The sequence below is a fragment of the Macrobrachium rosenbergii genome, chromosome 54 (genome assembly GCF_040412425.1).
Source record: "Macrobrachium rosenbergii isolate ZJJX-2024 chromosome 54, ASM4041242v1, whole genome shotgun sequence".
Taxonomy (NCBI): Eukaryota; Metazoa; Arthropoda; class Malacostraca; order Decapoda; family Palaemonidae; genus Macrobrachium; species Macrobrachium rosenbergii.
In genome coordinates, this window is record NC_089794.1 from 3,065,169 (window position 1) to 3,088,887 (window position 23,719).

At 38.2% G+C, this 23,719-nt stretch overlaps 1 protein-coding gene across 1 annotated transcript in view; it reads left to right on the forward strand.

The window, feature by feature from the left end:
- Nucleotides 1-1,213: 1,213 nt before the first annotated feature.
- Nucleotides 1,214-23,719, forward strand: part of LOC136834731 (suppressor of lurcher protein 1-like) — a 44,803-nt gene continuing 22,297 nt past the window's right edge. Inside the window, exons 1-7 of the mRNA XM_067097326.1 lie at nt 1,214-1,320; nt 12,450-12,560; nt 12,860-13,052; nt 14,713-14,828; nt 15,509-15,604; nt 16,386-16,593; nt 17,487-17,748. Coding sequence (XP_066953427.1) covers nt 12,452-12,560; nt 12,860-13,052; nt 14,713-14,828; nt 15,509-15,604; nt 16,386-16,593; nt 17,487-17,745 — 981 coding nt within the window. The 5' untranslated portion in view covers nt 1,214-1,320; nt 12,450-12,451 and the 3' untranslated portion in view covers nt 17,746-17,748. The remainder of the gene's footprint in view (nt 1,321-12,449; nt 12,561-12,859; nt 13,053-14,712; nt 14,829-15,508; nt 15,605-16,385; nt 16,594-17,486; nt 17,749-23,719) is intronic.

Sequence of the window (23,719 nt, forward strand, 5' to 3'; positions counted from 1 at the left end):
TTTCATAGGAACACTTCCAATCATGAAGACATACGCAAAGAAACCGGCCGTAAAACGATGGACACAGCCAACTATGAGCTTAAACCCGTCGTTATCTCAAGTTTCTGCCGATATCAACTACATGAACACAAACAAACTTAAAATATAAATGAAAAGAAATTAATACCCCAGAACTGTCGTAACAGACAGTTGTCTCAGATATATACAGAGAAAAAGGGTCCAAGACAATAGACCGATGTGGCAAAAATCTCGCCACTTTGATCTTGAAACCGTCCATCTAAATCTAAACTTAAAACCTTGAAACGGTAACCAATGGCAGTTCCTCTTTACATACCTAAGAAAGACAAACAGCGACGATTAACCAGCACACGAGACCGCAAGTCTTATCAAACTCACAGAATGTTTAGTACCACTAAACGTGAAGATCCTCGCAGGCCCTCTGCAGTAGCTTACAACTGCCAAGCTTAAAGAATGGCAACAATGCCAAGAGTCGTAAGAGCAGCTTCACTTTTCCCGCCAACTCACCTTTCAGACACAAGTCTCTCTCTCTCTCTCTCTCTCTCTCTCTCTCTCTCTCTCTCTCTCTCTCTATGAAAAGCTCACTGAACTTCGCAGAATATTAGTAACCAGTGGTTAATCGACTTAAGCGAGTCGTGAACGTTGTGTGTGTGTGTATGAGAGAGAGAGAGAGAGAGAGAGAGAGAGAGAGAGAGAGAGAGAGAGAGAGAGAGAGAATTTAAAATACGCGGGTGATCAAAGTTTCGTCGGAATTAAAATACGACTGAGAACAGAAAGGTCACCCCCAATAATTCCCATTCATTATGAGAGTCCTTTTCTGTCTCCTTAAAACATGCTGAACGATTTAACAGTCAACAGTTATACTCTCTCTCTCTCTCTCTCTCTCTCTCTCTCTCTCTCTCTCTCTCTCTCACACACACACACAATACAGACGAACGAAATTAAATAATTCATGAGGAATTGTAGCTGTGTTCTGCTTAATAGTGATTATGTCTCTGGCTGTCCTTTTCTGTCTCCTTAAAAGGTGCTCAGCGATTTAACTGTAAACAGTTGTACTCTCGCTCTCTATCTCTCTCTCTCTCACACACAATGCAGACAGAACGAAATTGAATAATTCATGAGGAAATGTGGCTGTGTTCTGCTTAAAAGTGACAATGTCTCTGGGTGCCTGTCTTTCTGACTGACTCACGAGCAGTTACCTCTCATTTGGTCTCCCGGGCGCGCGAAGCCAGCCAGAGCTTGGCCTGTTGGACAGTATAGCTTTAAGCTCGTGTGGGAGGGAGGTGTAATATCAATCCTACGGTACGTTTGTGATGATCTTGGGCGTTATAACGAGCTTCTTGGCTTCATACCTGCAAATTATTAAGGAAAAATATTTTTTGAGCTCCCAGGAATCTAATTTGCGTGTTGCATTAGATATCTGAATATTCTCCAGTGAAATGATTTTGCTCTCATCTCCCTGTGACAGGTAGAAAACGTGAAAAATGATCTGCTAATGGCTTGCTCGAGGTAAATTGCTTTTTGAAAATTGATCTGCTGATGGCTTGCTTGGCGGAAATCACCAGCGAAAATGCATTTTGGAGTCTCGGGGGTAATTAAAAGTCGGTCGATTACCTGACACCCGACCATCTGTTTTTCTCGTCCCCTCGACGTCCCGCTTGGAGGAGGCGGGCGGCGGCTTTGACTCGGTCGCAATTATTATGGTCGTCCTCAGGATTAGAACAGGCAGGGTTCGAGGGGTTGAACAGCTAGGTGAGAAGGGACACGGTATGTGATATTCCCCTTACGGGGATGAAGAAACATAGAGGAAGGACTAAGTTCCGCATCCAGTTGAATCTCTACAACTACTTCGGCCTTTTCCGTGTTTCCTATTGGCACTGGATTATTTGAGAACGTGTTATGGATTCCACGTTTGTTTGTTTAAATGAATTAATATATCATCTACGTAAACTACAATGAGAGAGAGAGAGAGAGAGAGAGAGAGAGAGAGAGAGAGAAGAATGAATATAAGCAAACAGAGGCATAATGGGATTAAACTAAGGCGCTTAAAAGTGTCAAATTTAGTCAGCATGACAAAAAACCCGTTCAGTCATTAGAAAAGGAATTCTATGAATCATTCAGCAACTGGAACATTAACAGACCAGACATGACACCTATTTTCTTTATACCGACGTAAGTTACAAATGAACATCAGCATCAGTAAATTCCTTTATTTAATACCCTACGTATTATTTAAGCTATTAAACTGCGAATACTGTTTTCCTTATGATATCGTAAAATCTGCTCATTGTGTTGAAGTCCGCAATCGAGTTTTGGTCAAATTATCTCACCCACTTCAATTTGAATATCTGTTTGTATATATGTGGGTGTATAAATATGAATATTTATATTTATATATGTATATGCATATGTACAGTATATATATATATATATATATATATATATATATATATATATATATATATATATATATATATATATATATATATATATATATGTATATATTATATATACATTGTTGGAGGAGAAGTCCTGCTTTTGGACACCTGTTATATACAATACATGCTCCTCCGGCATTAATTCTGTTGCGTAATAGTTCGGTTTTCCTAACTTTTCTTCCAAGAATTTTTCGAAATGAACGGATTTTTTCATGGCATATAAAAAAAACTGACAAAACCAATTAGTAAACTTAAAAAGTACAAGACAAATTTAATCCCAGATAAACTGCCATACTATATGTAAAATTCATTCCACTTTCCCCAATCAGCACTACAGTATACAGTCTGCAGACCTACAGTAAGCCTTTCCATTTTCAATTACCTTTCCCTCTAATTTGGCCCTGTATCTGTTGCCTTACTCTGACTTGTGGCATCGCTCCATGCATGAAGGTATCGACAGTCATGGAGATAAAACAGTATATTGTCTCAGCCCCCTTTTGCATCAAACTAGTCACTTTCCCGCCTACATATTCTAAAACACATCAGTTTCTTCAGTTGCTCTCAACAGCATTTCTTCCGTAACTATCGTCAATAACCTCCCCTTTGCATTTTTATGAACTTTACTTTAAGCTTTTTCTCGGACTATGTACTGTATGCCACATACAGATTTGTCCTTCTCCAGCATTTTCAAACTTCTCACAAAAGTGTTTCTTACCGAACACGTGACCAACGTGCCCTCTCCCCTGTCGAAATCCACACTGTTCTCCTCCTATCAACGTTTCTGTCATCTTCCCTGCTTTCTTATTCAAAATCCTGCCATGTACCTTCCCTGGTATACTAAGTAACAGCATTTCCCCATTATTCTTAATCACCTGTCATCCTTACCTTTATACACGAGAACACTTATTCCTCTCACCAATTCCTCCGGAACTTTTCCCTCGTCCAGACATTCCTTACACACCATGGTCAACCACCCAGTTATATTTTTAACCATTCTTGCCATGCTTTAGCCTCTTAAACTTTTGAGATTTTTGGGGGTGCCAAAATTCGCTTATGGTAAAAGACACTCCTGCCTTACTGTTCATGAGTGTATAGATAATTTTTGCCAATTTTAAGGAGTGGCAAACTTTTTATATCAACGTGAAAATACAACTCGAGTAAATCTAACTCACATGAAAAATCCAAGTCCCTCGCTTCTCAAAAGGCGACGCAGAGAAGTACGATCGTCTTCTTTTACTTCACTTATGGGTTAATGGCCAGTGTCACATACACAACTGTAGTGTCGTCCCTCACAGCCCTTTTCTTGCCTTACTTCAGATACTGAAAAAATGAATCAACTCAATGTTATCTGCACTCTGTCCTGTGGGATATTCAAAATCGCAAAAGTAATGTATATATATACACATATATATACATTATATATATAACGTATGTATGTATATATGTATGTATATATATATATATATATATATATATATATATATATATATATATATATATATACATATACATACGTTATACTTGAATATCTATATCAGAGTCATTTCAGAAATCTTGGGGAAAATTCTGCATTTTTTACTTCTGCGACCACTGAAAACCCCCAAAACAGCTGAAATCTGCAGAAATTCTCACACTCAACCTCTCACTCATAATCATTTTGATTATTACACGAAAATCGTTTTTCTGAGCACAAACAAAGACTCCACGTTCTCACACCACAGCAACCAGCAGCCAACTAAAAGGAATAAAAGAAGAAGAATCCGAACTTACCGGAGGAACTCCAGAACAAAAATAGATCTGCGTAGCAAGTAAACAATCGTTCTGTCGATAAAACCACAGCGGAAGCGAACAAAAAATTTACGCTTCATTATTTCAAGCAATTAGGTTTACGAAGGTTAAAGGCACAGAAAAAAAAAGTCACCATTCAGATTAACGATGTAAAACCAGTATTTCAAACTCTTGTGGCTACCCCATTCAAGTGGCATTGGCATTCAGTTCAGTGGTTCAATCAACACTGCGAAGTTTACACACACACACACACACACACACACACACACACACACACACACACACACACACACACACACACACACATATATATATATATATATATATATATATATATATATATATATATATATATATATATATATATATATATATATATATATATATATATATATATATATATATATAATGTGTGTGTGCATATATGTCTGTGTTGCAATACTAAACTACTTCTTAAGCAAGGGGTCGTTCCAAGAATAACACTACAGTTAGTGTCACATTCATGCTTGAATTGCTGAATCGTGAATGAAACCCATAAGCAGTAAACTTCCACAGCGTGAAATACTTCATAAACCTGCAAAGACTGCTCATCAGCAACATGTCGAACTCCATTTACACATCGCACCTCTGACTATTACCTGAAGACTATCATGTTTCGTGGATATTAAGGTCCTCCCTTTCCTTGGCATCTGTCCGGTGCTTTGCAGGTCTCCTCCTTCCCAAAAAATCTATAGTGTACACTCTTTCCGCCAACCTGTTGTCATCCAGTCTTTCCACTTGATCAAACCATTTAAATCTCTCACATGCATCATTTCACCTACACTCACCCTCTTACCATGTATTCGTACCTCCACATTTCTCACCTTTTCGGTTCTCCTTATGCCCTGAACTACCCAGGCATCTCAACAGCTGAAACCTTCTTTCATTAACATTTATCGTTCACATTCCACCGCAATACAGGAGACTTGCCTCTACGGCAACGACATTGTCAAATTTTTACTAAGGTGGTGGTCAACTGAGGCCAAGGGTAACCTTGACTTCCACATCTGTGGGATGCCAGGAAAAGAAAATATGACATCCTCGAAGCTCTGGCTGTGGGCAAGAACTTTGCAATCCTCTACCATGCAATTATATTAAAAAAAACACACACATACAAGAAAAAACTTATAAATATACATATGAATCCAGAACGGAACAGACTTTTGAGATTGCAAGCCCCATATCCTTTTTCTAGACCTCAGCATATGCTGGGTGGACTAGTTGGCCAGTAGTGATCTATGAACCTAGAAACATGAACCAGGCACTGCACCAGTCTGCCTCAGCGTCTATTTGGCCGATTTTACTTCTAACGTTGGGCGGTGGGATCGCCACATCTCCCCAACACACAGCAGATATATACTAAGTAACAGCATGTCCCCATAATTCTTAGTCACCTGTCATCCTTACCTTTATACACGAGAACATTTATTCCTCTCACCAATTCCTCCAGAACTTTTCCTTTGTCCAGACATTCCTTACACACCATGGTACCACCCATATATATATATATATATATATATATATATATATATATATATATATATATATATATATATATATATATATATATATATATATAATTTATATGTATATTGTTTATACCTGTGAGATTACGTATAATTGTTCAGTACATCAAGCATGTCTTTTCCATCTATTTCACTTAACGATTTTAGAGATAACAAAAGACTACATATTTGTCCGTACTGCGAAGTTGAAAACACATATAACTAGATTATTCTATGATGGGCATTGTGTTATAAATTTAATAACTTTTTCATTTGTTTTCATTTTCACTAGTTTCGCTACATCAGAAGTTAACTCCAAAAATAACCGATTATAAACTGCTTAGGCTACAAAAAGGGAGTCAGGGGACAGCAATTTGTCTTGTGGTTACGCGAGGGGCGAAAACCTCCACATTTTCAAATCCTGTGCTCCGCATCTTGTTTCAAATACTTCGAATTCTTCCCCTGACGTAGGACTGCCAGCTTCCCTTTCTTCTTGACATTAATAGTTCTTCCTTTGACTACACATGATTTGGATCTTTCCTAGATAGTGACCCCAACAAAGTTCGGGTCGTTATCTAGGACTAATATTTCTTGGGGGCATTATCTTTATGATATTTACAGTCTTTTGTTTATGTTTTTACGGTAATCCACAACGGCCTTGTACTCAACATGCCGTAAGGTGAATACATACCAGGTACAATAAAAAAAAAACCCTTGGGGGTCACTATCTAGGAAAGATCCCATGACTTGAAAATATACAAATACAAAAGACTATTATTTCATTTAAAAACTCATTTATATTAATTACCAACAGACAACCATCCATGCCGTCAAAACAAGCTAAACAGTTGCCACGATTAGTGGATTCCCCAACTGTGCTTTCAAAGACTTCATCTTGTATTATGCCAAACTGTTGTCATTTGTCTATTGTCTGAAAAACAAAGTGTTTAGGGAACAACTGTAGTAATAATAAATAACCTGCAGACAGCTATTTGGTGACTTAACCACGTGAAAGCTTATTTTTTACAGTTTTCCATCACTTTCTTTCATCTCTGCAAGCATGTATGTACGAAACACCACTTCTACGTCAACCCTTACTTTCTGGATTAGGCTTACTTTCCCCCTTCTTTTACATCCTTTCGACAGGGCTACCATCTTATAACAACAACCATTGTCTAGTAACAGTAATGAAAATAAGTAACTGTGCAGCCAAACAATTACTAAAACTGTTTACTCAAAAATAGGCCTAAGCGTATTTCCTCCTTTCCTTCTTCTTTTTCTGTTTATTTGTGCCAGGTCTCATCTCAGTCATTATTCTCAGTGGAACTTACCACAGTGCCATTGCTTTGTCGGTGGGAATTCCGGGTAATGTTTCATAAGAAAATTTTATATATGAATCTACAAAACAAATGGAGGTCACTTTTGCCATCACGCATGTTCTCAGGTAAAAAAGATCATCTTTATTTTGTAATAATGTTAAAGGCAGCCAAATAATATTTGTTAATAGGCCTACTACTTTGAAGGCTAAGGCTAAAACGCTCTTTTCTGCATGAATGTGCAAAACGGCATTTTCCTTCTCCTCTGTAGCCTGCTATTTTAGTTTCATTCATTTTTGACAGAGATGAAGGTCGTTTCTGCCTTCATTTAACCAAAAATACGACGATTCATTCGTAAATGTTAAACAAGCAATCAAGTTCTTCGGCGCAGTCGAGTTTTCTGTACAGCGTTAATGCTGTAGGAAACTTTCAGGACGGCCCATGAAACTCTCAGCCGCGGCCCATGAAACCTTCAGCCACGGCCCGATGGTGGCCTGTGTTATTGGGACCTATAGCGGTACCAGACGCACGATTCATGACTAAATTTAACTTTAATAGAATAAAAAAACTACTGAGGCTAGAGGGCTGCAATTTAGTATGTTTGATGATTGGAGGGTGGATGATCAACATAGCAATTTGCAGTCCTCTAGCCTCAATAGTTTTTAAGATCTGAGGGCGGACAGAAAAAGTGTGGATGGACAAACAAATAGCCATCTCAATAGTTTTCTTTTACAGAAAACTAAAACCAGTGGTTTCACAAAAAAGAGACTAGATCGAGCTTATATTTTTCGAGGAATGAAGCAAATTCACGAAGGCACAGTCCTGGTCTTGTCGGTGCCGTGTGTGGAGAAGGCGAGACAGAGTTCCTCGAATGAAGAGGAGTTCATGTGGATTAGTGTTTTTTTTTTTTTATGTGGGCTTGTGGACTAGTGTATGTTTTTGTGTTTTTTTATAAGACCGTACATGTATCCATATGCAAAATTTTATGTATATAAACATACATGCGTATGTATAATAAATGCATGTACGTACAAAATTGGTATGCTTTTATATACTCCTTTATCCATGCATAACAGCATACGTATGCATCTATGTTTTTATTATGTATGAATTAATGTATGCATGTACTAATAAACAAACTCATACAAAACATGAGTGAATTCATGTATGTGTAAATATGTATATGACAAAGAACATGTGTATGCAAGTATTATCCGGTGCATTTACTTCCACTTGTGTATCTGAGTAACAGTAAGACTGCGCTTGTGTATTGGTCCAGTAAAAAAAACAGTTAGACCCACCACTAATTGCAAGAAAAATGAAACCAGTGTTATTTTGCTACTTTATGTACACCAAATAACATATAAAAAATCCCCCAAAAATTTCCCAGTGGAACATGATTTTTTTAATGGTCCTCAATTTCGCATAATTAGGGACCTGGCTAAATTAGGTACGATAGATATACACCCTCAAAAACCATTATGTCATCCATGATGTTAAAGTTAATTATCAAATCTGACAATTTATTGATTTTTATTCTCACTGATTGTCAGTTATCTATGTTTACCAGATTCCTGGGGGTCAAACTAGGGGGTTACTGACCCCTGTAGCAGCATCGATTGGTAATTCAGTCAAGGTTGCCTTTTCTAGGATGAGCATTGTTGCAAACAGCACAATCACTAGGTTATTATCAATAAGAAACGTCAGTATTTTCTTTTTCCGTCTTATCAGACATGTTTTCACAAACACCCCTGCATTCCCCACAAGCTGGATTACAAGGTACTCTAAGTTGCCGACACCCACAATGGTTCGTTTGACAGCCAGATTCGCAATTGCATCTGACTTATTTCTGCAATTCTTTCGGCGCATAGCCCAAATCAGTTGCTACTGGGACTAGTGCCCCTCCTTGTACCTTCCAACCCCATTCCTGAGGATTTAGAGCAACACCCTGCCAAGTCTGTACCTGATGGAACACCCTTAGTGAATGATACTTGTGCGGCCTGCGTTGGCGGGAGTGATTTTGGATGAATAACTTGTTTCCTGGTTGCCAAGAGTTCAATATCTTTTCTACATCGAAGTTTGTTCAGGTTTTCATCTGCCATTCCCTTCTTGTATATGGACATTAGTGCCCTTGCTCCAGCTTCAATTATGTCTTTTTGGGAAGCTCCTGTTCTGTTGAATGCCTCAGCTGCCTTAACAAAAGACTTGTCCTTCACCAGTGAAAGGCCCAGAGCTTTTCCATATCCGAACAATCTTGAGGTCGTGTCACATCCAGGGATTGCATGGATAAACAAGATATTAAGGCAAACCTTGTCACCTAGGACCTCTTGCACCTTTTGAATGTCAAGGTAACGGGCAAGAGAGCCAGACTTGGGTGGTGGCATGAAATATATCTTCTTATGTTTCTTTGTTGTGTAATGGATTAACAACACTAATAGGTCCGTGTCACCGCCAACTATGGTCTCACTCTTCCTTGCCACGTGCAATGGAGTCTTGACAATCAAAATATCAGCATCTCCTTTTGCATGTAGGATATCAGCATCTCCTTTTGCAAAGGACTTAAAACCCTGCTATTTCTAGGTGTTTCCCAAGAAGGTAAATAAAGCGTTGCTTATTTTTCTTTTGCTTGCCAAGAATTCATCTTTTTCATTTAAAGAGGCATGTTTTCATTGAACTGAACGCTCAGGGCTTACTTGGAAGCTGTGCGTCGGGCTTGCGTGCCATCCTTTTGGAGTTGGACCACTCTGGTAACCATCGAACACAGAGTTCATACCAAAATGCTTCCTGGAGACTTTCTTTCTGCGTGCTAACCATGACGAGTCTTTGGAAGAGGAGAAGAGGATCAATGCTTACTTCCTCACCATCAACTGACATCTTTGATTTTGAATCCATTATTATAGCCTGGTCCTTTTTCTTAAATGTATAGTTCACAACCTGTTTCCCCACCATCCCCTCCAAGATTTTGCACCCAATTTTCTCTGCTTTCTCAGCATTCGCATTTTCTGTTGCTACCACACCATTTACTATTTCGGAGATTTTCATCATTTCCAAAAGGAGACTTGTCCTGAATGAATGATACAAGCTTATTCACATCATCTGCATCTCTTTTCTGACGTGCCACTGATAAGTCTTTGTGTTGTTCATTAGTATTGTACTCAGTGATGGCAGCTTCTGCATCGCCTCATTCACTTCAGTGCAGACAGGACTGGCCAAGGCCCAAACAATTTTTTGAGTTTCTGTCATTCCCCTTCCTCTTGTAAGTCCTCCTGTCGTCTTCAAACTTCTCATCAGTACTTGCTCAATAACTAAGTCTGCAGAAAGACCTGCCCAATACCTGTCTGTCCTGACTGCATGAAGTCCATTCACAAAATGTTCATAGACAGCAGGGTTGGTTGCTGGAAGGGAATACATTTTCTGTAAATAAATATGGACAGGTTTGGTATAGAGGTTGTGGCCTGTTGCTGCAAGGTAAGGTAGCATGTCATACAGTGCTTGTAAATGGAAAGCCCAGTTACTGGTTCTTTCTGATGTGATAAACTTTCGAATGATAGAAATCATCTTCATGTACATGAGCCATAATTGACTGGTTCTTTCTCTTTCTTGACTAATTTTTTCACCTATCAAGTCCTTGATAGTGGCAAATGCTTCTGATGATTCAATGACTTCTGGGGTAATATCACCTGCCACAAACTGGTCATACATTTCAGCAAGCACTGTTAACACGGGATGTTGGAACTCCTCTGAACAACTTGCCACAGAGTCAGATGCCCTGAAACAAGTGCAATTGAACATTTCTTTGGATATGTCATTGACTGGACCCATACCAATACAAAATGAGTAATATTACCCTGATTGCTAGAATTTTTTGCTTGCCAGTGGAAAAGATCGTTGTCCAAAACCATCAAAATCGCAGTCCGGAGGTATGGGTACCCTAGTTAGAGGTACAAGGGGTAATTCTAGGTAATTTTAATCATTCTCATCTTAACGATTGACTAAAAAAACATAAGATTTCACAGTATATTGTTTGAAAAAGGGGGGGAAATATATTTCATTCATAGCACATATGATGCCGATAACACCCGATACCATATAATCAACCTCAAATTTCACCATGTTCCACTACTTTGATTTCTTGGGGTTTTTAATCAGAGATAGAGTATATCCAGAGGAACAAAATACAGGAGGTTTCATTTTCTTGCAATTAGTGGTGGGTTTGGCCAATTTTGGGCTTAGATTTACTGGACTATATAGGATTTGCATGTGTATGTCACTATCATAATGTGCCCGCGATCAGCAACCTTCCCACATTTGAATCCTTCACTATCATTGCAACACAGCTATTCTGTGACCCCGAAAAGTGCATACTCAAGACACTGAAGACTAGACCTATGCTATTTTTTTATATGCTTTTATTTAGTTTGCTTTTTTGTCTGGATCAAATCTTGTAGCTCAATTTTCGACCTGCTCCCTTCGTCCAGTGGACTTGAAATTTCGCATGGTTACTCAATCCCGGTGATAGTGCAACCTTACATGATCAGTAGGTCAGCAGTGACCTCTAGTGACCTCTCCCAGTATCTCGAAGCTCTTTGTTGGGCGAGTCGGTAGAGCTGTGGACTAGCATCCGCTAGGCCCGAGTTCGAGTCTCTGGCCGGCTGATGAAGAGTCAGAGGAATTTATTTCTTGTGATAGAAATTCATTTCTTGCTATAATGTGGTTCGGATTCCACAATAAGCTGTAGGTCCCGTTGCTAAGTAACCAATTGGTTCTTAGCCACGTAAAATAAGTCTAATCCTTCGGGCCAGCCCTAGGAGAGCTGTTAATCAGCTCAGTGGTCTGGTAAAACTAAGGTATACTTAACTTTTCCCAGTATCTCGGGATTTGTATCAAGTGAATAACTCTTCGGATTTTTCATAACTTCTTGGACTCGGTAGAATAACCCTACGGATTTTTCAAACCTCCTTTGGCTGGACAGGATATTTTTTATAGAATATCATCTTCAATTTCGTTAGCTACAATCATAAATCGGTTACAAATTCTGTCGAGACTAAAAAGTATAAAATAAAAACAATATACATAATATCTTTTTAAACATGCTTTTATTAAAATGGACTAAAAAGTACAAAATTATAATCTGAGACAACCGGATTTTCTTGCAATTAATTATGTCTACATAAAAAAAAAAAGTGGGCGCCAAACATGGAAGGCAATGCTACAGAAAAAGAAATATATTTCTTATTTCTTGTATCATTTCCTTCCATGTTAGGCATGATTAATTTTTAGTGCATTTTAATGAAAGCATCTTTAATTTTTTTATATTTTTGACCAAAAGACGTCTTCTTCTTCAGTAATGTCAACAGGCAGACTGGCCTTGCACGTGACGTCATGCATCTTGATCATCCTCTCGAGGGGCCAGGTTTGGTCTCTCAGCTCCTCACACATAAGTCATATGACGCCACGTGAGTATCAGGAAGAGTATGCATATACAACCTTTCATTAGTTTGGTAAGCTTACTTAATGATATGCGAGAGATTTAGACGTGCTGCGAGGAATATTTTATGAGTATGTATATGTATATGTATATATATATATATATATATATATATATATATATATATATATATATATATATATATATATATATATATATATATATATATATATATATATATATATATATATATAGATAGATAGATAGATAGATGTGTGTGTGAAAGGAAAAATAGGAGAGTGAATATGATTGTTTTTATACCGACAGGAAAATGCAACACGACGATTTCGAGCCACTTTGAGAAAGAGGGCGAGATCACATCGCTGGGATACCCAAATTACTATGAGGAGGGCATCACTTGTGCCTACACCCTCGTGGGGAAGCCTGGGGAAAGAGTACAGCTGATATTTACACATTTCAATCTGCCTGACCCGTCAAAGGACATCCCAGAGCACCAGAGGTATTTAGGTATCACTTCCTCTCTGACTTTGGAAATAATGAGAGCTGAGGAATTACCTCTTCTTATGAGAATATCCATTTATTGAAAGCCTTTCGGAACCTTCTGTTACCATCTTCAGGCATAGAATAAGAATAAGAGAGAGAGAGAGAGAGAGAGAGAGAGAGAGAGAGAGAGAGAGAGAGAGAGAGAGAGAGAGAGAAATAGATTTTGAACATTTTCGTAATTCCAGCAGGACAACATATACATCCTTGGGTTGTTTGAATATTTTCTGAAGAATTGCGTTTTTTGTTATATACTTTGAAGTTATGCCGTCACAGTTGTATAAGCCACGATTTAAGTTGACATTTTGAGAGAATTTATAACCTTGGATTTAGCAATCTTTCTTTTCTTTCCCTCTTCAGCTTTACAAACTATTTTTGTATCTTTCTTAGTAAACTGAATAATCATCTTTAGACATATGTACAAATAATGCATCATGGTCAACCAATTCCTTACCGGCTCTTTATGTTCTAACCTGTATTGCCAATTTCTTCCTAATTTAGCGATGTATGGAAGTTAATAATCTTTACTTCGTCTCACCTTATTAAGAATTGTTGCTGTCACTTACCATTGGTATTTGGGCACTTGTTAACAGTATTGCAAACGAACTGCTTCAAATCGTTAACAGTGTCTTTATTTTCTTTTGGGTGTGGAAGGTTGTTTGACACTGAATGATTAACTGGAAGACTGCCATGGGCAGAGTTTTTGTGCTGTAAAAGCTTTACTAGTGAACTAATGCTTTACAACATTTCTACATCCATATAAAACACATGTATAATACGACTCAAAGTTTTACTTTGCCATCATACTATTTTAAAGAGTGTATACAATATATTAATTATATTTTGTGAGTTTTCTAAATTAGAAAGATACAGGACATTGACCTTCTTAAAAGTCAGCTCATTTTTTCTTTTTCATTGAAACAGAAATTTTCTAAACTAAAAAAGAAGCTGGCTTATAGCCTTTTTAACAACCTCTAGAAAGGGCAACTAGTTATTACTTTTTCATTTAAACAAACTTTTTAATTTAAAAAAAAAGGTCTCTGGTGTTCTTAATTAAACCTCTAAAAGGGGCAGCTCCTTTTTCTCCTTCATTTAGAGCGAAAATTGCAACTGTTACCCAGTATGATTTTTATGGTTATTGCGAGAGCCGGTGGAGCTCTTGAACCAATCAATGCTCAAAACATGTCACTGTGGGACGATCTAGCAAAAGCGAGACTTGGCCTTGTTTTTCCAAACAACGATGTTAATTTTAACCCTAATCGTTTCTTTGTTCGTTTTTGCCTCTGTCTGTTAGCTTGGTATTCCAGAAAATTATTTACGGATCATCACAAAATAGTTTAGTTCTGTTACAGTCCAATCTCCCTTAGCTGGATCATTCTGCACACACACACACACATAAATTCAAAATCTGAGCACTCTTACCTCACCAGAAACAGGTATACGACAGATCCAGAGATCATGAATACACAGGGTCATAGATGAGGTGGTCAATCAATTTTAAAAGCCAACAGCAGCAGCTGACATCCTTTCCTCAAATAATCATGTGTTCAGCGTAACAAGCTCATTTACTAACGCCAGTCACAACCTGTATCGCTTGATGTTTCTTTGCATGACTGCAGGTGTTTGCACACAGACTTCGTTGCCGTTTACAACATGAACAACAACACAATCCGCAGAGAAATCGACCACTATTGTGGCTCGTCGGTTCCACTCCCAGTCATGTCATCCAAGTCAGGTAAGGTGAAGGTTATTTATTATCATGACTGTTGTGAGGTTACATAACCAGACCATTTGGTCTGGTTATGGCTGATCAAAGCATTCATTCTTCAGTAGGGGAAAAAAGTCACCATCAAAAAGATGATACTGTAGAAGCTGTCCATGATGTCTTAATCAAGTTGCAAAAGTTAATCAGATTCACGCAAAACACCAATTGTGTAATGAGTACCGAGGTCAAAAGAAAAATATAGATGAAATACCTATTTACTTACTAAAATAAGTTTGTTGGTCCTTTCGTTACCTTTATTTAGTAAAGTATCTGGCAAATAATATTTGCATCCTAACTCGTGCAATTTTTCAAAATGTTGTAACATGCAAGACATAATTACTGTTGTATAATTTCATGTCAAGGTGTATATGTGTGCATGAAAATCTTTTATGCATGTGAAAGAATGTATTTACAGTATTATATACTGTATGTTGTATCAAATTTGACAAGTTAAAACGTTTAGGGCACCCTTTGGAGAGTTAAAACCTTTGATTCAGTGGTCAGGTTCAACTTCAACTGAGCTGATGAATTATGGCAGTCAACATACAGTAAGTTCTCCTGCTGCTGCGGTGACAACACACCCACGGTGAACATGCAAACAAAATATAAGTGTAATCTTAAATAAGGTAAATACTGCCTTATATTTGCAGGTATGCAGGTGGTTTTCAAATCAGGAGCCAATCCTTCGACCAGGCTTCCACACCCGTTTGTGTACGGATTCTCCGTGAGATTCAGATTTGTCAAAGGCAAGTATTTGCATACATCTCATACGAATTGCACAGACACTTGGAAAAGTCATGTTTATTTACACAGTTGGCCTCACACACATTCTTTGCTGAACCTCTTCGCGGCCACCTGCACTGTTCTCTTACATACCCCATTCACTCTCTGCGGTCTGTTCCCATGCAGTCCAGTTTCTTCCATTTGACTCACCCAAACTTTCATCCCACTTAAGAACAAATCCTTCATATTTTGCTGGGCAATAATAGTTCAGTATTAATAATTTCCCGTTCACCTATACCATCCACAGATCTACAATAGTTTTGCATCTTAAGTCTCATCTGACTGCCAAGACCTGCTTTCATTATATGGCTCACAAAATATCAGTTTAGAATGAAAAGCATGATTTCCATTTCGGCGTTCTGTTAGTGGAATTGCTGTCACATCACCCAATAATTGGGAACTTTCGTACGACTGAACACCTTTAAAGCTGTGGCAATTATCTATGCTGACGTTCTTAAGCTAAGCAGCTATAATGACTTGAAAATTCCATGCTCCATTACCTTAATTTTTCAGCAGCTGTATATGCACGCGTCTTGTATAAAGTCTTTGTTTATTGACTGATCCAGATTCTTTTGTCAAGTTCATATGTATCTTACTATACTGCTCTAGCCTTTCTTGGTTTTTCTACAGATTATTATTTTATTCTCAGTAAACTTATTCAGTTTAGTGCTTTGTTCCATATAAATGAGGCCTCGTTCTGAGTACTATTACGTACTGTCATACCAAATGTTATCTGTCAATCAGATTTCGGAATAACCTCCGGTCACCAGCCTACTCCCGGAACCTGTGAATTCATCTACAACAGCACTGCAGTCACAAATGGCACCATAAACTCGCCGAACCCTGGAGGGTTTTACCCGCAAGACACCACTTGCCATTACATCTTTCGGGCACGACCCGGCGAAATTGTGAGGCTCATCTTCAAGTACTTTGATGTGGAAGGAATCTTGCCGTAAGCAAACGCACTTTGCAACCAGTTTTTTCTACCTCCTAAGTTGTAATAAATTGTCAATAGTTCAAATAAGTCAAATATTTGCTTCTTCTGTGGCTTTCATACGTGATCTACAATTTATGAATTCTCGGAGAGATAAGTGAGACCTGTTTCCCGACGCATTTAAAGACTGGGCAAAAAGAAGATTGGCAAATAGAAGTCTCGTGCAGTTTCAAGGTAGTGTTAAGAAACTGTAACAAATATGGCAATTATGACGTCCCTTATGTTTGCAAGTATTTCTGCATGTCACCATCAGCAACACTTTTTCTTTGCAAACCACACAAGACCGTTATAAAATATTAACTAAATCTCTAGAGAACGAGAATCAGTGTACGAGCTAGATGTATTCTGATCAGGTGTTTTTCAAGTCGATAGCTCACCTACACACTATCCCGTGTGCATGATTCATTGTTAAACCCATACCATTTAATGGTATCCGTATGGCTTATGTAATATCTTTTTAATAAAAAGTTGAATCTATTTTCAACCAGAAAATGAGATAATAATCTTGTCCTCTTAAACTTTACTAAGAAGCCTCATTTAAAAAAAAAAATTAACAAGTAACAGAAAGGATTAAAGGCAAAAATTATACATTCCTACGATTTTAAAATGGCCCAAAAAAGAGAGCCGAATGATATGACTGTAATAACCACACAAGGTTCTACCAACTATTATTCTTCCTTGTCCAGCAATATTAGCTTAAATCATTAAAATTTGTCCAGCCGTGGTGGTATCTATTTATTGATCTTATCAAATAGATTCTCCTCATTTTGTTTCCAGTGTAAGGTGCCAAAGAATCATTACCCTCAAGTGTCGGAAAGATTTCCCACAAAACCCTGTCCTCTTTCTTCCAGGTGTGACAGGACCTCAGACAGTGATTACCTAGAATTTTCCAACTTCCCTTCTGCTGACAGAAAGATACCACCTTACTGTGGATCCGTCGCACCAACGGTCATGCAAAGCGATGCTTCATACTTCCGTGTCACCTTCAAAAGCAATGACAAGTTTGATGGGACAGGATTCACTGCAGATTTTCAATTTATGGATATTTCAAGACAACCTTACGTTATCAGAAGAGTTGTTGCACCCATTGGGACAGGGTCTACAGGCTGAGAGGTAATTACACACCTTTTTCTCACTACCTGAAATATACTTCTCGATTTTTTGTTGAAGATCACAAATTAAGATGCCAAATCCAGTCATTACATATTGAAGGAAGACACAACTGCCTGATTATCACCATTAACAATTAGTTTACAATAACCACAAGTAAAAATCTTATAAATAAAAATGGTTGTTCAGATGCATAGTTATGCTTGCCTTTCCCTCCAGCGCCATTCTCATGTTATCAAGTACCAGGCCCTTTATTTTGTTTCAATCCATGAAAGCATTTTTGCCTTGATGGCTCGCGTGGCCATCATTTCTCCGTCACTGACAGTAATAGTCTATGGGAAATAGCTTTTTAAATAAAAAAAATTGCAATAGATTGTTTTATTGCATGAATATGTTACATGGACCCTTAGGAACACCACATCCAAAATGGGACAAATTCGGCCATTTTGAAATGGTGAAATTCACACTTTTAGTCTGTCTGGAGGGTACATTTTTCAATATTTTCCCGTTTTTTCTCCAAAACGGTGCATCGTACAGGTAAGAGGAATAGATATAAAAAAAAATAGGAAATTAAGTTGTACATTTGTTTGTTTCTATACGCTGTTGCGCTGAAACAGAAAGTTTCTGAGCAAACAAGCCCGGAACTAGAAAGCACGTTTTTGAAAAAACTGAAAAACTCAATTTTGTACTCATTTCCTTCAATATCTCCTAAACTACTAATTTCTCGGCAAAATGTCATAGAGCTGGTCTTATAGAGTGCAGATTTATCATTATTTTGGCCTATTTGTTTTCTTGTATATCCTAATATTTTGCACAACAAACACACAAAAGTAAATAAACCCAAATTCAATTTCATGCAAAATATATTAAAATAGGGGGAACAGTAAGCTATTTGCAATAGTTTGTTCTACTGCATGAATATGTTGTTTGGACACTTAGGAATAGCACAGTAAAAAAAAAAAAAAAGAAAAATTCAGCGTAATTCCATATTCAAAATGGCGCCCATTCTCACTGACTGAGCTGAAATATCTCCTCAAGTATCCACTTTTTAATACATAAATATATAGATTACTAAAAGGAACATGATCTCAAGGAATTCATTTCAGGCATCAGATCTGACCCTTGACATCTGTGGGTTCCTGGGTCAAATGTCAGCTGCACTTAATATAAGAAAATAATAATATACATATCTTGGTAATTGATTTGGGGTATACACTGATCATACCAATCATGTACAAGAATAACTATGAAATAAAATACATATCTTGGAAATTGATTTGGGATTATACATTGATTGTAATAATTATATACAATTACCTAAAATGAAAAACAGTAACAGAGTAATTGAATCTTTGCGGTATTTAAAAAATAATAGAAAAAATCTACAATAATTCTGCCTCAAAGAACATGCACAAACTACTGTAGATTAGTCATGTTCAGTGTCTTCATCTATTAATGTGTTGACAGAAGTGCTAGCTTGACACTACTCACAAAACTCTGTACAGTATAACCCATGTTTTTTGCATGAACAATGCTGAGTGTCACAAAGGCCACTGCATTTGCATCTGATTACTTTTAGTAAGGCATCAGGGGCAGGGCTGTTGTCCATCGTGCAAGGAATGAGTTTTTTTCCATCGCTTTTCCATCCCCAATTATCAGGTTTAATATTATTATTTCCTAGCCAGACTTGTGTTTGATAATAAACACAGAATGAGTGATATTTAGCTGCATCACTAGTAGGTGGCAGGTCTTTAACATCAACACTTCTCAAACTCTTGATGACTTTGCCCTGAAACTTTTTCTTTCTCAGCTCATTAAGAGATGAACAATCACTGCTAGAGCTGTAGACCTGATTAAGTGCTTTTTCTCCTGCCTTTTTTACTTCCTCATGAGTGGACTTGTCAGATAAGTATGGCACTGCACACTCGAAGAGGACACTTTGTTTTTTCAGCGCAACTCCCTTTCCTATGTTGTTCAGCCTTGATGTGGTATCACATCAACACAGAGCATGCATGAATGGCAAATACGTACAGCATTCTTCATCAAGTTGTGAACAAATTTTTCCTATGTTCCAAATGTGGTGCTTCATGTTGGAATTTTATGATACCATGAATAGGGGCTGACTGTTAGGCTTCATGTGATGACAGAGTAGCACCAATATGTCAGTATCCTCTGCTATGACATATGTTACCTTGCTAGCTGCCTTGTTAACTGCCTCCTGCACTATCAGAAGATCTGCATCTCCCTCTGCATGCTTTGTGGATACCCCATGCTCCTCCAGAGTTTCAGACAGGAAGTCAATACATCTCTGTTTATTTTTCTGATTTGCTGGAAATGACTCCTTATTTTCAAAGGTAAAGAACTTGAGTATGTGCTAGGTGAACATCTGGGGCAACAGTTAAGTCCCTAGTACGTTTTTGATGAGTTACACATTTTCTTGATGCACTATCGTTGTATCCATCAAAGACAACAATGGAATCATTGTTTCTTTTGACAAGTGCAACATACTTGGATGCAATTTCTTCATAGGTTTCTCCTATGGTCCATTTGATGCGGTGCAGCAAGGATCCACCATCAAAAGCAGAACAGTCAGCTTCAGGGGTTGCCTCAGCTAGACTTGAAGTGCACTTTGCTATGGCATTTGCAAGCTGAGGTTTGGTAGCACTTCGAGGAAGACCATTGCTTGTGAACAGTGATGGTCGGTAGACAGAAAGCTCATACCTCATGATTTCACTTAAGCTGATTTCAGCATTACTGGCTATCACAAGTAAGTGCTGAAACAGTGCTTGAGGATCCACCTGCACTTCGACTCCATCAGTTACTATCTTGTGACCCATTGTCTTGATTTGGTGCTTCTTTCTGAAGATATAATTTGCTGCATTTTGGCCTTCCATCATTTTGATTATATTGTTCCCAAAATCTTTGGCAAGGCGAGCATTTGACTGTGGTGCAGGCATTCCTGAAATGATGTTGAACAAATAGTAATTTTCTATGAAAGGACTATGTTGTTCTAGGTACCGAAAAATCTTTGAAATACCTTCCTGGTCTCTCATCCTTCTGGATTTGGTTAAGTCTTTGTTTCTTTCAGTGCAATTCTTCTCCTGAACACTCTTTATTTCATCACTTATCTGAGCAAAGATGGGCAAAGCTTGTAACCATCTTGTTCGTTGAGTCTCATCCATACCTTGTCCATGTGTTAAGCCTCCTGAGGACTTAATAGATTTCATAAGCTCTTGTTCAATAACAAGATCTGATGCTAACCCAGCCCAGTACCTGTCAGATCTTCTAATGAAGAACAAACCAGACTCAATAAGTTGGTCATAGAGTTTCTCATTCATTTTCTGTAGATCCATCATGTCCTGGAGGAATAGATGTGCTGATTTTGTATAGTTGTTGTGTCCAGAAGCAGCAAAGAATGGCAGCATACTTTGAAGTGCCCTGAAGTACAATGTAGGCTGGCTGGTTCTTTGACCTCTGAGTGCAGACCATACGATATCCATCATCTCCATGTAATGAACCCACAATTTTCCATTTGGGCTCTGCTGTAGCTGATCTTTGACATCTCTAAGGCTTTCTTCAACTGCCACTATGTCCCCAGCTTGAGGCCCCAATTCTGTCTCTGTTGATTGAAGAACTTGGTCAGACTTCTGCAATGCTCTGTCTATTGTTTTGTGGATGCCCTTATGCTCACATGCTTTCATAACCAGTAATGCATTCAAAGCAGCATCAACTAAGAAGTGGCCACTCACAGCTCGCTCACATGCCTTTCCAGCCAGCATATGACTGACAGTGTTGGACCCATACACAAGGGCCACTAGTGTTCTCAGTCCACCATCTTTCATGATGTGACCCATAGTGCCTAGGAAGCTCATTAAGGTATGGAAGGACCCAAGAATGAGAACAACATGTTGCAGTTGGCTTTCATGGCTGATGATATGTCTTGCCTTAAGCCACAATGGTTGATCAAATGTGAGGACAGGTGATAGGTTGTGTTTCATGCCCTCATCACTTACAAACGTTAGGGTAGTAAAGACACAGCTCATATTGTTTGGATCCAAGTCAACCATGGGTAAGAAGTGGAAGGATGCTTTTCCTAAATGGCTACCTTGGGTAATGATCTGCATAAAACCAGACCAAGTATAAAGATGCTCCCTGATGTCATCATGGACAATGGATGATATTGCTTTGTAATTCAACATGTCTCCCACTTTTCCTAGTTTTCTACATTTTCTTACTGCAATACTTGTTGGCTTAGTCTTAACATATTCTAATTCCGAATGACTTTGAAATGTGGCTACTGGTGGTGTGGCTGCACACATAAGACCCATGCCATGATAAGTGTCCTTTCCAGCAATTGTTACTGTATTATGGTCAACATTATCAGCAATGAAGTGGCAGAAGCTGTTTGCCATATTTTCAAGCTGATCTTTGTTTTGATGTGCTGCACATGCTTTGAACAGCTTCACTTCATCACATGACAAACAAAATCCTCTGCAGCTCAAATCATCAATCAGTTCACTTGAGCCACAAGCCCAGTGAATATGCATTGCTAATGCGAACTGCATTGGCGCCATGATGCTTCTTGGCCGGCATTGTTGCATGATGCATTGTCCTATTGCTGCAATCTTCAAGTCATTATTATTTTTTCTTCCTTTGAAAATTTCAGCAAGAAACATTCTGAATGAAAAAGGGACAAAATTCAAGTTTCGTTCAGTATCACCTATCCCTGAAATAGATGGGTATTCTTCTCTATCGTCCTCAATACTGTTGATGTCTGATTCTATCAAAGCTGCTGCTGCTGTCAACATATACATTTTTCTATTCTCTCCTCTATCTCCTTGTTTCTGATCTTTGTAGGACTCACTGAGAATGCTAGATGCTGTTTTTCTTAATGTCACTACATTGCTGTATTTTCCTGGTACCAATAATGAAAGAATTTCCAAAATAATCTACGAGCTTCCGCTTCAGGTATGGGATGCTATTTGGATCTTGACAAAGGTTACCCATGCTCGTTTGTAAGTCTGAGAGTGTTGTGAGTTCCTCCTCTTCTTCTATAAACTGAGCAACAACAACCTGAAATGCCTCCTCTCTGGATACATCTACCTTTCGACCACTCCATTCCTTTCTACTTTTTCTTTTAGGTCTAAGTCATATCTGGCTGGTATTCTTCTTCCAGTTCCGAAATTTCCACTGCACACCTTGTGATATATAGCATCAGCTGCAGGAGAGTCTCTTGCAAGTTCAACTCTTGATTTGACATCAGCCCACTTGTCTCCAAGCTCCAAACAAGACCTTAGAATAGCATCTTGACAATTCCAAGTTGACACTCGAAACACGTCTTCAAATGGGAATCCATCCACATCAACAGCCTTCACTGTACAATACAAGACAATGAGTAGCATACTGGAAAGCTGGCTTTTTCGATCTTAATGATGGCGAAGGAAGAACATTTTCTTCTGCCATCCCCTTCTTGCTGGTTGCTATGTCTTTCTTGTTTGTATGTTTGTGCCTGCAACGAGAGTGGACAAGCTGGCCTGCTTGAACAGTAATGGAAGACCCTCTTTCCATTCTTGCATTGTTGATTGTAGATGCTGCCTTTTCACCAATTTGCACTGTTCCATCCTCAGCATCCACAGCACCACCACAGATTACACACACGGTCTTAAGTTTAGTGGTTCATGCATGACTACTTGTCAGAAAAAGAGAAGTAATCTGTAAATAGTTGATTTCTAGTTGCAATATATGCATGAATATAATAAACTGAGCAAAATTTAATTTTGTGTTATTGCATGTCATTATTAAATCAATAATTACTAAACTGAACACATACTAATGTCTGAATGATTTGCTCTACATAACCTAAACAATTATACAGCATAGGTGATTTCAGTGCGGATTTTGTAAATGAAAATCAAAGATCCGAACCCTCACTTTGCTAAGGTAAATGTTGCCCTTTGACACAGGGTACCTAGAC